This window comes from Mastomys coucha, unplaced genomic scaffold, assembly GCF_008632895.1.
Source record: "Mastomys coucha isolate ucsf_1 unplaced genomic scaffold, UCSF_Mcou_1 pScaffold6, whole genome shotgun sequence".
Lineage (NCBI taxonomy): Eukaryota > Metazoa > Chordata > Mammalia > Rodentia > Muridae > Mastomys > Mastomys coucha.
The window spans coordinates 24,752,797-24,765,058 of NW_022196912.1; the positions used below are offsets into that span (position 1 = coordinate 24,752,797).

Consider the following 12,262-nt stretch of genomic DNA (forward strand, 5'->3'; position numbering starts at 1 on the left):
GACCTCAAAGGTCACAAGCTGCTAGTCTTTATTGTTCTGAGACAGACTTGTGGAACTCAGGCTAGCCTTGAGCTCCTTATACCCCTGCTGGGATTACAGGCTTGTGCCAGCATGCCACACTTATGTGGTGCTGGGGATCATACCAAGGACTTCATGCATGCTAGGCAAACAATCTACCTGCTGAACAACAGCCAAAGACCCTACATCGAGGGTCTCGAGTTCACATTGGAAGTGAGCACTGATGCAGTATCCAGAAGTGGACCAACCTTCCTGACATTTTGACCTCTGTCTTTTTCTCCGCAGGTCCTACAGACAGTGTCTTCCTCAATATTCCACCAAGATAGTTCCCCACACTGACTGTTAGGTCTCTAACCGCTGGTCTTGGCCACCCCATCCACTTCCCTCCTGGATTCAAGGCAATGTTTCCTCAAAAGAAGGACCAGGTGCTGCTACAGAACGCAGTACCCCAGGGTGTCTCCCTCAGGTCCTCTCACAGTTTGTGGACTCCCCCTCACCTAACTTAGCATCTCTTTTTCCCCATCAGACCCTCCCTTCTTCCCACTTTCCTTTGCCACCACACAGACCCACTCTCCTGGGCCTCACTTCTCTTTGGACTCGATTCTGACTTTGTTCCTCTTTCTTACTCCTCCTCTCTCCCAAGATCCTCCTCTTGCTTTCACCAAAACTGTATTTATTTTGGTGAAAAACTCCCCTCTCCACACTCCACCTCTCCCTCCAAGGATTGTGTCTTCCCCCCCCCCACACACACACACACCTTACTGGCTTCTCCTCTCTTTCCCAGCTATAAAATTTCTCTCCTCACTCCTGCCAGTCCCCTTCCCATCTCCAGGACTTTCGAAGCTCCAAGATCACTTTCCCCAGCCACATCTCATCTTCTCGAGGGATTCACAGTATCAAACAAGCATGGCAGCATCCTCAGTCCAGAAGCATCAGGTCTTCTGGGGAGGGAAGATGTGTGCCAAGCAAGGTGGACCCTGCAGAATTCAAGGACCCAGAGGCCCTCGCCTAAGCCCTGGTGGGCCATGTGGGGCACAGCAGAATTGCACAAGACCTGCAGATAGAGTTTCTGCAGCACCTGTGGCTCAGCACACCTGGCCCAGCCCCAGTTGTGGAGTACCCCATATGCTTAGTGTGCTTCCAGCCCCATACCTCATCTTGCCCACCACCAAGTACAAGACTATACCCCAGCTGCATGCCTTCCCTCAACTACTGCCCTGTGCCCAGGGCCAGGAATCTAGGCGCCTCCGAATAGGCATTGGCTTCGGCCTCTGCCTGCCTCGGAGCCAGGCCAAGGCATGTGCTGCCCAAAAAAAGTCCAGAGGGAGTAAAGTCTCAGGAAGAGGCTCTGCAGAGTCAAAAACCGGCAACCCAGACATCAGTTCAAATCACCAGCACACACTTCTAGGCTGGGAGCTTCTGGTCTGTAGACCTTCAATCACCAAAACCCAGCCAGTGTTACAGGTCTCTACTTCAGGAGCCACTGCGTCCCTAAAGTCCAGGCTTTCTGTCTCAAAGAGGTCTGTGTCTTTAGGGTCTATTCTCCGAAAGTCGCCATCTTAAGACCAGAGCGGTGGTGACCCTCTGGAACACCCCCTCCAAACTCCACCCTCTCTACCAGAACTTCCCAGACCTTCTAGGGCTGGCTGGCTGGAAGCCAGGTGTGTTCTCCTGCCCTGAACCCCGGGAACTCCTTGTGGAGTCTGTTCTCCCCTAATTGGAGAGACAAGAGGCACCCAAGGCCTCGTTCAGCCTTCAATGTATCCAATAAAGCTTAACCCTGGGAATCCTGTGTTTGTGTCTACTATGCCCACAGGATGGAATCAAGGCTATGGGATAAGGCCAGTCCCACAAACAACTGGGGTGGGGGTGGGGAGACAGAAGGATTAAGGACACCAAATGCTATGCACTTGAGTACATGCTAGTACCTGATGCTTAGAGAGCCCTACAAGGCCCTTCTCATGTTTAATTCAAGCCTGTGGACAGATAATTGGAATCAAAGAGTAGGCCAATGGATCTATCTCTCCAGGGACAGCCTGGGTTGACCAGGATGCAGAGCTCATTCTGCACACAGGGAAGGACATTGGTAACAACTCAGTATCGGAGAGTACAAGTATCCCTTGCAGACGGGAAACTAGAAGGCTCCTTCAGAAGGGCTAGAGAGATGCTCTCTCAGCAAACACTGGGTAGCTCACAATTGTAACTCCAGTTCCAGGGGAGTCAATGCCCTCTTCTGTCTTCAGTAGGCGCGCGCGCGCGCGCGCGCACACACACACACACACACACACACACACACACACACACGAGAGCGAGCAAGAGACAGAGACAGAGAAATAGAGACAGAGAGAGGGGAAGGGGAAGAGCAGAGAAGGCAAAAAGGGGATGAAAAAGGAAAAAGAGGAGAGAAAGGAGAGGGGAGGGGAGGGTTAGAGGAGAGGAGAGGCACAACACAAGACACCCGTTAGAGAGCAACCGCCACCCATCTCTTCGATGCTCCAGAAATGGACGTCAAACCAAGAGTCCAATCAGCCGCGGAGGATGCTGTCAAAGTGGGGACTGATTTCTTCATATTAGGATATTAGGAGGCAGTGAATCTGTTTTGGCGTGTCTGTCCTCGACATGACCCGGGAGAAACCACTTCCTCCCAGGAATAACATATAAAGGCCCGGCTTGTACAAGTCTGTGTATGTCTCCTGAAGTGGGGACTGTCCTAGCCCGAGAACTTTTAATTCAAGATTTACTGATCTTCAGTAATCTCTTCCAGCCCTACCTCCCATGCCCCATACAAAGATGGCAGCTTTGTCGTCTTTCCGGGCTAGGACCCGGATCTGATCCAGGGTTCCTTGACAGCGCGTCCCGCTAGTGCTGACGCGAATTGGCGTCCTGCGCTTGCGCAGAGAGCGTCCAGGAGCGGGGCGCGTGCGCAGTGAATACCTGCGAGCCCCTTCAGTCGCAGGAGTGCAGATCGGCTACCTGCAGCTGTTTGAGTGATAGCGAGTCCACTGTACTGAGAGGGGTCCGCAGTCTTCAGGGAAACTATAGCGCCAAATTCCGCAGCTTTCAGAGTTCCGGCGCGGCATGTCGTGGGTTCCGCCGGGCTGGCAGTGAACGCGCGGTCGGGATGGGCCGGCGCCGGGGTGTGGAGCTCTACCGGGCCCCGTTCCCGTTGTACGCGCTTCGGATAGACCCCAAGACTGGACTGCTCATCGCTGCGGGCGGAGGAGGAGCTGCCAAGACCGGCATAAAGAATGGCGTGGTGAGAACGCAGGGCCACCGGGAACAGGTTATACCGTGGCCGAGGGCGATTCCGGGGTGACCAGGGGATGCAGAGGTGAGCCGTACCCCTGCTTTAGACCCTACCCGTTTCTAGTGGGAACACCCGGGATTGCCGTCCGGGTGCTGGTTTCACCTGAGAAAGGTTGAGACATCCAAAATTAGACTGAAAGCTGTGCAGGTCTGGGAAGGCTGGACTGCCCACTCCCGCCGGATTACCGGAGCTGGTCCAGGGCTCGTACTCTGGCCTCTTCCAGGAGGGCACATTGTTCTGTCTGTCTTCAAGCAGCTGGAGACTGAATTCTTTTCTTTCTGCAAACTGGACCTAGTAATCTCAGCCCTGCTTGCTGTAGGAATTGGGAAGCTCCAGGAAGAGAATAAAGCTCTAAGTAACAGCAACAACAACCAAAGAAACAAAATAAACAAACAAAAGACATGAGCTGGAGGTGTGGGAAGCAAAAGCTACAGAGACTAGGACATAATGTGACTTCCGAGCTGGCCTGAACTTTGCCCATTTTGGTTCCCTCATAGCACTTTCTGCAGCTAGAACAGATCAACGGGTGCCTGAGCGCCTCCTTGCTGCACTCTCATGACACGGAGACGAGGGCAACCATGAATTTGGCACTAGCTGGTGACATCCTTGCTGCCGGACAGGATGCCCAGTGTCAGCTTCTTCGATTCCAGGTCCATCAACAGAAGGGCAATAAAGCTGAGAAATCAGGTGAGGAGCTTTGGAAAAAGTCACTCTAAATCCTGGTCTCTAAAAATGAGAGATTAGGTGCAGGCAGTGGTAGCATTGAAGTCTTTACTCGGGTCAGTAACTGGTACTGGTTAATACAGACGCCCGGGTCCAGCTGACGGTAGTGGTACATACCTGTAGTCTCAGTGCTTAGGAGTGGAGGCAAGAGGATATTTAAGGCTAGCATGGAGTACCTAGCAAATCCCTGTCTTAAAAAACAACAACAAAGGATTCTGGATCCTGGCAAATTGTTTGTATTACAGGTTCCAAGGAGCAGGGACCTCGACAGAGGAAGGGGGCTGCTCCAGCAGAGAAGAAATCAGGAGGGGAAGTTCACCCAGAAGGGGTTGAACTCAAAGTAAAGAATTTGGAGGCAGTACAGACAGACTTCAGCAGTGAACCACTGCAAAAAGTCGTGTGCTTCAACCATGATAACACCCTGCTTGCCACTGGAGGAACTGACGGTCATGTTCGTGTCTGGAAGGTGTGGGTTTAGGGGCTTAAGGGGGGATGAATGTCAGTTGCAATAACATCAAAATTGTGAGAATCTGAATATGCATTCTGTGAAATTTATGAGTGGCCACTGGGGTAAGAGGGATGGGGATCGCAGTGTTCTCGCTGTTTGGTCTGTTACTGTGATACTGTCTTGTCTGTAGGTACCTAGCCTGGAGAAAGTTCTGGAGTTCAAAGCCCATGAAGGGGAGATTGGAGATTTGGCTTTGGGTCCTGATGGCAAGGTAAGGAGGTGGGGATGAGGGATGCTGGTGCAGAAAGGGGAGTCTATTGTGCGGCTTGCACAGTATGTAGATGTCCTAACTGTCCATCTTTGGGATCTTTCCTCCTCCCCAGTTGGTTACTGTGGGCTGGGACTTTAAGGCCTCCGTGTGGCAGAAGGATCAACTGGTGACACAGCTACAGTGGCAAGAGAATGGACCCGCCTCTTCTAACACACCATACCGCTACCAGGCCTGCAGGTGTGCAGGTCACAGGGTGGCTGGCAGGCACACCTCAGCTGGGGAACAGGAAAAGACAGGAGCTGGGCATGGCTGGAGCCTTGTTGGAGGTTGTTCCAGGTGTGACCAAGGTGCAGGGCACAAACCTGAGGGCTGAGACAAACTGAAAGCCTTTTGCCTGGCTTCCAGGTTTGGGCAGGTTCCAGATCAGCCCGGTGGGTTGCGACTCTTCACAGTGCAGATACCGCACAAGCGCTTACGTCAGCCCCCACCCTGCTACCTCACAGCCTGGGAAAGTTCCACCTTCTTGCCTCTTCGGACCAGGTCCTGTGGCCATGAAGTCATTTCCTGCCTCAGTGTCAGGTGTGAAGTCCTCCTGCTTGGTTGGATGGTGGGCGCTTGAGGGAGGTGGGTATGAGTCCTGACTCAGGCTCTCGAGGACCACTGTTGGGGGGAAGGAGTTCCTGCACAAGCTTCCAGAACAATGAATCCTCTGTTGTGTGTTACAGTGAATCGGGTACCTTCCTAGGCCTAGGCACGGTCACTGGCTCTGTCGCCATCTACATAGCTTTCTCTCTCCAGGTAATGGTAGCGGTTGGCACAACCCCCTGGGAGGGTTACAAGCTTACTGTGCCCTGATTACACAGGAAGGGTCTGGCCCAGTGCATGGGGGAAGCCTGTTAGGACATGGAGTGTGTTTCCCAGAAGGCAGCCTCCAATCCAACTAGGCTTTCCTCACTGCTCTCTCCCCAGCGCCTGTATTATGTGAAGGAGGCCCATGGCATTGTGGTGACAGATGTGACCTTTCTACCTGAGAAGGGCTGTGGTCCAAAGCTCCTTGGGCCCCATGAAACTGCTCTTTTCTCTGTGGCTGTGGATAGTCGTTGCCAGTTGCACCTGCTGCCCTCACGGCGTGAGTCATTGTCGTCCATGTGTGCGTGTGTGTGTGTGTGTGTGTGTGTGTGTGTGTGTGTGTGTGTTGGCAGGGAGTGTATCACTTCCATCTTTAGCTATAGCAAAAATTGGCCCCTGGATAATGGAGTGGTTTTATCCATCTGCTTCTCTTTGAGGGAAAGAGGTTGAGGGTTCGGGTTTTCTCCATCCAAAGCATCTTTGCCCACCCATTTGTTCCCTTGCCCCACCCACAGGGAGTGTTCCTATATGGCTCCTGCTCCTGCTGTGTGTCGGCCTCATTATTGTGACCATCCTGCTGCTCCAGAGTGCCTTCCCGGGTTTTCTTTAACCTCCAGACGGATGGGAATCAGCCTTGAGCTGTGCCACCTTCAAGAGGAGAATCATTGAGCCTCACGGCTGAAGCTGCATCTGATGGGACTTATGGGTACTGCTTGTCCCTCAGCTAAGGCTTCCCAGTAGCCTCTCAATCACTCTGGGTCTTGGGAGCCCTGCTTTCCTCTGTGGATCCAGGCCACACTGCCTGCCTCGTTCCCTCTGCCTCCCAGGGCTCCAGAGTTGAGCTCTTCCTTTTCTAGAAATATGTGAAGATGCCCAAGAGCCTGGAGGCATTGCCATCCTTCTTACAGAAACTCTTTCTCCTCCCCGCTCCAGCCTTCACACAAGGGCCTTGGCTTTGTTTAGACAAAGTCTGTGCTGGCACTTGCTGTGAGGGCAGGAAGAGGCACAGGAAGACCCAGGGAGCGGTGATCTGTGGGCTCCTGTGGGTAGCACCAAGCCAGTCAGGCCAGACACACAGTGAGTTCCTGGAGGGTCTACTGCAGCCTGAGGAAAGGGGAAGGGAACCTCAGCTCGTTAGGCAGGAAGAGTTGATATTTAATAAAGAGAGAAAGATTGAACCGGGATCCCGGCAGTCCTCTTGTCAGCTCTTTCCATCTTCAGGAGTGAGTGCTCCCAGGTCAGGCAGCTCCACCGAGTGCTGGAAGATGGCTTGGGCATATTGATGTAGCACGCGGTTCATGTAACAGTGTTGCCAGGGCAGCAGCCCTTCCAGGAAGCCAATGTGGCCACCCCGAGCTGTGATGAGCAGGGCCACATAGGGAGACTTCTGGGCAGCCTGCAGAGGGAAGGCTGGGGGGGAGTCAGGTCAGAAAACTGCCTGGGAATGAGAACCCAGGCTCATACCTCAGTACAACCCACATCTGTGGCTCAGTATCCGTGGGGTCAGGGCCTCATTGCAGCCACTCACCATGGACTGGGGAGAAGGGGTCGTCTGCTGCGTTGAGGCAGAGGACAGGGGTGTGGATGGCATCTACCTTGGTTCTTGGGCTTGCGGCTTGGTAATAAGCCGCACAGTCTTTATACCCAAAAGCCACAGATGTGTAGCGCTCATCCAGCTGGCGGATTGTGCGAGCCTGTGCGGTAGAGGCATGATAGGCTATAATATTAGAAAGTAGGAGACCAACACTGGGGTAAGAGGGTGATCAAAAGATACCTTTATCGCAAAGTCTACATCCAACACCTTTTCAATTGGCTTTCTGTTCCTGGAAAGGAATACATCAGGGTTTGTCTGAACTCCTGCACCTAACCCAGAGCTCACAGCTTCTGGTTTCTTACCTCCTCAAGAAAGCCCAGATTGGAACGGACCCAAGTACTGGCAGAGCCTGCTGTCTGCTATCCTACCTGGCCACAAGCCGACAGAGTCCAGCTGTGAGGGGCTGATTGAAGAGCAGTGAGTTGAGTGGGGTCTCCAAGGAGTCAACGGTCTCAAAGGAATCCCAACATGCAGACATGGTCAATCCCGCGACCAAGCCTCCGGCCTTCCCGGTTTTTGCCAGGTAGTTGAGCACCAGTATCCTGTAAAGTTGGATGCAGGGCCATGAAAAGCGTTGGCGTGGGAACACTGGGACAGAAGAGGGGGAAAAAAGACAAGATGAACAACCGGGTCTTTGGAATAAGCCCAGGCAACTCTTACCCTCCAAAAGAGATGCCCACAGCCAGCAGTGGAGCTTGGGAGTAGATGCGCTTTATGTGCTTCACAACTGTTTCTAGATCTTCAGTGTTGCTGGCACAGTAAGCCCTGTGAGTCTGAGGGCAAAGTGGGTCATTGGCTTGGGCGGGAGGCTCTTGCCAGAAGGCAGCCAAATGGAAGGAAGGGCTCAGGAAGTATGGAGGAAGGTTTGGGGTTAGGTAAGTAGAGAGAGCCCTAGGGCCAGTGGTCTCTAAAGGGAACAGGTACAGGGCCACCACAAAGGAGGAGGGTACTCACCAGCAGCTCTTCCCCTCTGCATCCTCGGTTATTAAATACAACAGCCCTGTGGCAACACAGGTGTGTGAGCCAAACCCTCCCAAGAAGACCCTCCCCTTGGTAGTCTTCAGAAAGGCCCCTGTCAAAGAGTTCCATATCAGGGTCAGATGTACTTTTCCCTTCCCAAGTTCTGTACCCCATCCTTACCTATAGCCATCCTTCAGAGCTTGGTCCACTAGGTGTAAGATATACGGCTCCTGGCTACTGCCGCTGATGCCTGGAAGCAGCAGTACTATGGGCTGGGTGGTAGGGTCCTGGTAGTGACTGCTGTTAGGCTGCTCAGCCCAGTCTAGAAGGAACTGGCCTCCATCTGGGGTCTGGAGGACTTCACTGGGTTTAGGAGAGATTGCAATACAAAGATGCTATTTGGAATTGTACTTTGAAGCTCTACCCTCTGACTCACCCACAAGCTCTGCTGCTTGTCATGGGTATCACTTGAAGACACATTTCAAACAGCAAGGTGACCAGCTAGAATGGACAGATGAACTATTAACCTTGTGTAGGTGCAAGTAGAGAGCCTTTCCATATATACAGTCTCATGCTTTGGGATAAAGATTACCTTCATTTAAAGACGTGGATCAGTTTCCCTTAGATACTTGCAGCTTTGTGTTCCGGGTTCTGACCCTTCTTACCTCCGGTAAGGGACCACAGGCTGAGACTGCAGGAGGACTCGAAAGATGGTTTGCAGCCGTCCCTCAAAGCACCAGAGTGTGGGGTAGAAAGTCTCCACGGTGACTGGACAGTGCTGCTCCAGGAAGGCCACAAACTGGGGCCCAGCCACCAAACGGGGCCTCTAGAATCACACAACACAATTGCCCTCTTTTTTTCCTTGTCCCAAACACTGGAGGGTAAGTGATCCCTTCCCAGGAATCCAGCCACAATGAAGTATCCAGCACAGCTCAGCCTAGAGTAGCATATGATGCCCCCAAAACCTCAGTCCTAAAGTGTCACCTCCAGAACTGACCCTGAAAGAAGGACTGCAGCAGTTGACTAGGTCCTGACTCCCACACTCAGCCTGTCCCCTCCTCAAACCCATCTATGCTAGAACAGATAGTATAAGCTGCTTGGTCGATCAACTGTAGTCAGGCCTGTGGTCCTCTGGCTGCTTAGTTGGAGTTTTTCGTCTGATTTGGTTTTATTTCTAATTATGTGCCTCTCCTTACGAGCGTGAGCACACAGTTCAGATCTTGCCTGTGGGGTCCAGAAGAAGTGTTGGATCCTCTAGAGCTGGAGTTACAGGTAGCTGAGAGAGCCACAGCACAGATGCTGGGAAACAAACCGATCCGCAGGTGCTCTTCAGGGCTGAGACATCTGCCCAGGATGGTTGGGGCCTTGAACTCATCATAATCCTCCTGCCTCTGTGCTAGGCTTATGTTACCATGGTGTGCTGGTTGGGATTCTTGACCAGGCAAGAAACCTCTGCCATTTAATCTGACCTTTGCATTGTAGCAGCGTTGTCCAAATGCATCACCCTGAAGCTTACTCTGGTCACCCTGGCTCCTGTACCCCACTGTCTTTAGCACCCCACGGTCTACATATTTCTGCTGTTCTCTAATGTGTGTGCTCAGTGATGAAGGGCTTCTTTTACAGGAGCACCTCATATTCTCTTGTGGAGCCCCAGTTCTTAGGCTGTGTTCTACAAGAGGAAGCATCCTAATGTGAACAACTATTTCCTTTCCTCATGCCAACTAGAGAAAAGGGCACAGTGATAGGACAATAGGGACAAACGAGGTCAATGGGCAGCAAGCCCTGACTCTCGGCCTCTTTGCTTGGTTCTGCATAGCCATGAAGTAAATGAGCTGGCCTAGCCTCCTAGACTTAAGGACACTGCTGAACAAAGTCGGAAGCTGCCACTCTAAGACCAGAATGGACGGGTTTTGTTGGGATACAGTAGCTCAGTGGTAAACCCCAGGACAATCTCCAGCATTGGAGAAGTAATTTTTTTTTAAATCATAAATTGCACTTGTAAGAAACTTAATCAGATCCTGTTCTGTCTCACAGCCATTCTACTCAGAAGGGGCTAGGCAAATGAGACACTAACAAGGCCCAGTTTATACTGTGACTTAGACCCTAGTCCTTAAACCTTGAAATAACAACAATGAAATCACTGTGCTATAATGCAGACAAATCCCCACCTTATTTGATAAGATAGAAGTAAAGAAATCATGACTCTCATAGGTTAGTTAGTCTGCTCAAAGAGCGAACAAACAAGAGCAAAGCAAAATTAATTATGGTTATCAGTAATAATAACTTGTAAGTAGAAGTTACTGAATGCTCACTGCATTCCAGGTATTATGTTAAGTAAGCATTTTATGTGATTGTCAACATTTTAAATTTTACTATTCATATTTTAGATTTATTTTTACTTAATATGTGGGAGTGTTTGCCTACATGTATGTTTGTATACTACCCATATGCCTGAAAGCCAGAGAGGGTGTTACAGACAGTTGTGAACTGAAAGTGCCATGTAGTTGCTGGGAACAGAGCCTGAGTGCCCATAAGCATTCAATCACCTCTCTACTCCCGATTTACAATACCTTCATCTACAAGTGGCTGTCTCAGAAACAGGCCCCATGACCCCACCGCTTGGACACAGGGCCTTGTTATGCTACCTGTAGGCCAGAATGGCTCAAAACTCTTGGGCTCAAGTGATCCTCCTGTCTCAGCCTTCCCAGTAGCCAGGAGTAAGTATTTAACCCGGAAATATCTTTTGTAACAAGTTGAATCAATAGCTTTCTTGTTAGACTCAATTACCTAAGTAGATCTTAGTGAGATAAAAACCTTAGCCTTCTTGGATATGTAGATTGTGTATTTTATCTACATTTTGGTTTGATCAAATTGATCAAAAACAACCTGTTAGGACTTCTCAGCACTGTATATACAAAGAGTCAAGAACTTAGAACAGGACTGAGTATGTAGAGAGTTATCTACAGGAACCTCAGCCAGTCCTCAAGAGAGAGGAGGCCCTGCTAAGCTGATGGAGTGGTGCCAGAACCACACAGGCATCCGTTCCACTATTCTGTACACTAGCGAACATAATCTACATATTTTAGACCACCTAAAAAGAAAAGAAAGGCAGAAAGCCCACACCTCTGATATTTGAGGATACCCCTCTACCCTGTCTTTATCCAAAGGTCAGTCAACAGTATAGGGAGGGGGAGCACCCTTCCTGTGCTCAAAAAACCCAGCTGGTGGGGGAAGATTCCAAGAATCTAAAAGAGGCAGAACTGGCTCTCCAGTAGGTCTTAATAGCAAATTTCACATGGCGCCGCAGAACCAACTACCCACGCTTTCAGAAAGGGCTCGAGCCAAGGCTGGAGACTACCCCCCTACACTCTAGTACCCCAAGCACGCCGGCCATAGCTCGGCCCTCACCCACCTGAGGCACACATGCCCAGTAGTAGCCCAAGTAGAGAGCAACGCCAAGAGCTAAGAGCAGAGAGATGGTGTCCGACCAGGTGCCGTTTTGCAGGCTCAGAGAGGAACTCAGCATCTTGGTTGTACCCGGGTATTCCGAGTCCGAGGCTCCCGGCTGCCTCTAGCTCCTGAACTTTGACTCTTCCGCTTGCGGTTTGTCATGCACCCGCCTCTTGCAAGCCATTGGCAGGCCTCTGCAGGTCCCACCCTCCGTCTGCCCCGCCCACCGCCAGTCCGGAGGCGAGGGATGGTGTCTGGCTGTTTGCCGAACGTCACTATAGCCCCAGCGGCAGTAGCCGAGTCACCCACGCCCCTCCACTCCTGCTTCCCCTTAGTGGTGAAAAGCACTGAAGCCTAAGGGCAAGCAGTGCCCCCGCAGCTGCCATCTTGGTGCGTGCCGTCTCTGGAGGGCGAAGGCTGAATCAGGCACCCTGGGAAGGTCCTGCAGCCACTCCTGTGGCTCAGTCACAGAGTACAGACATTCACCGTGACCCTCACACACTGGGCACAAGCACTGCCCAACAAACTGATACATACTCGGGTTTCAGCTGCTGAGTGGTGACATTGTACTCCCTAGGTTAAATGTCTACGAGGTCTCTTAACAATCCCCACCAACAGAAAAGGCGCAACAGAGGATTAGCT

The 12,262-nt window shown here is 51.6% G+C and overlaps 3 protein-coding genes across 7 annotated transcripts; 2 read left to right on the forward strand and 1 right to left on the reverse strand.

Moving 5' to 3' along the window:
* The first annotated feature begins 6 nt into the window (after nucleotides 1-6).
* On the forward strand, nucleotides 7-1,581 carry Prr30 (proline rich 30). The gene is given in 8 exon segments (XM_031356286.1): nucleotides 7-462; nucleotides 465-572; nucleotides 575-616; nucleotides 619-738; nucleotides 741-1,187; nucleotides 1,190-1,313; nucleotides 1,315-1,499; nucleotides 1,502-1,581. Coding segments are annotated over 8 exon segments (1,149 nt in total). The 5' UTR covers nucleotides 7-419.
* A 1,176-nt stretch (nucleotides 1,582-2,757) lies between these two features.
* On the forward strand, nucleotides 2,758-6,800 carry Preb (prolactin regulatory element binding). 3 transcript variants are annotated; one of them, XM_031356279.1, is made up of 9 exons: nucleotides 2,758-3,274; nucleotides 3,823-4,012; nucleotides 4,294-4,514; nucleotides 4,687-4,767; nucleotides 4,880-5,004; nucleotides 5,173-5,346; nucleotides 5,493-5,565; nucleotides 5,737-5,896; nucleotides 6,132-6,800. In XM_031356279.1, the coding sequence occupies exons 1-9, from the start codon at nucleotides 3,140-3,142 to the stop codon at nucleotides 6,224-6,226; spliced, it is 1,254 nt and encodes a 417-aa protein (XP_031212139.1). In that variant the 5' UTR covers nucleotides 2,758-3,139; the 3' UTR covers nucleotides 6,227-6,800. The 3 variants fall into 3 exon arrangements, with proteins under 3 accessions (XP_031212139.1, XP_031212141.1, XP_031212140.1); XM_031356280.1 differs by having other exon boundaries at nucleotides 3,243-3,349; XM_031356281.1 differs by lacking the exon at nucleotides 5,737-5,896 and having other exon boundaries at nucleotides 6,132-6,185.
* On the reverse strand, nucleotides 6,750-12,179 carry Abhd1 (abhydrolase domain containing 1). 3 transcript variants are annotated; one of them, XM_031356284.1, is made up of 9 exons: nucleotides 11,583-12,179; nucleotides 8,836-8,996; nucleotides 8,351-8,533; nucleotides 8,165-8,210; nucleotides 7,871-7,983; nucleotides 7,579-7,752; nucleotides 7,391-7,439; nucleotides 7,145-7,310; nucleotides 6,750-7,012 (listed from the first exon to the last, which is right to left on the reverse strand). In XM_031356284.1, exons 1-9 carry the CDS (start codon nucleotides 11,694-11,696, stop codon nucleotides 6,855-6,857), a joined length of 1,164 nt encoding a protein of 387 aa, XP_031212144.1. In that variant the 5' UTR covers nucleotides 11,697-12,179; the 3' UTR covers nucleotides 6,750-6,854. The 3 variants fall into 3 exon arrangements, with proteins under 3 accessions (XP_031212144.1, XP_031212143.1, XP_031212145.1); XM_031356283.1 differs by having other exon boundaries at nucleotides 6,750-7,026; nucleotides 11,583-12,177; XM_031356285.1 differs by having other exon boundaries at nucleotides 6,909-7,050; nucleotides 11,583-12,177.
* Between the last annotated feature and the right edge of the window lie 83 nt (nucleotides 12,180-12,262).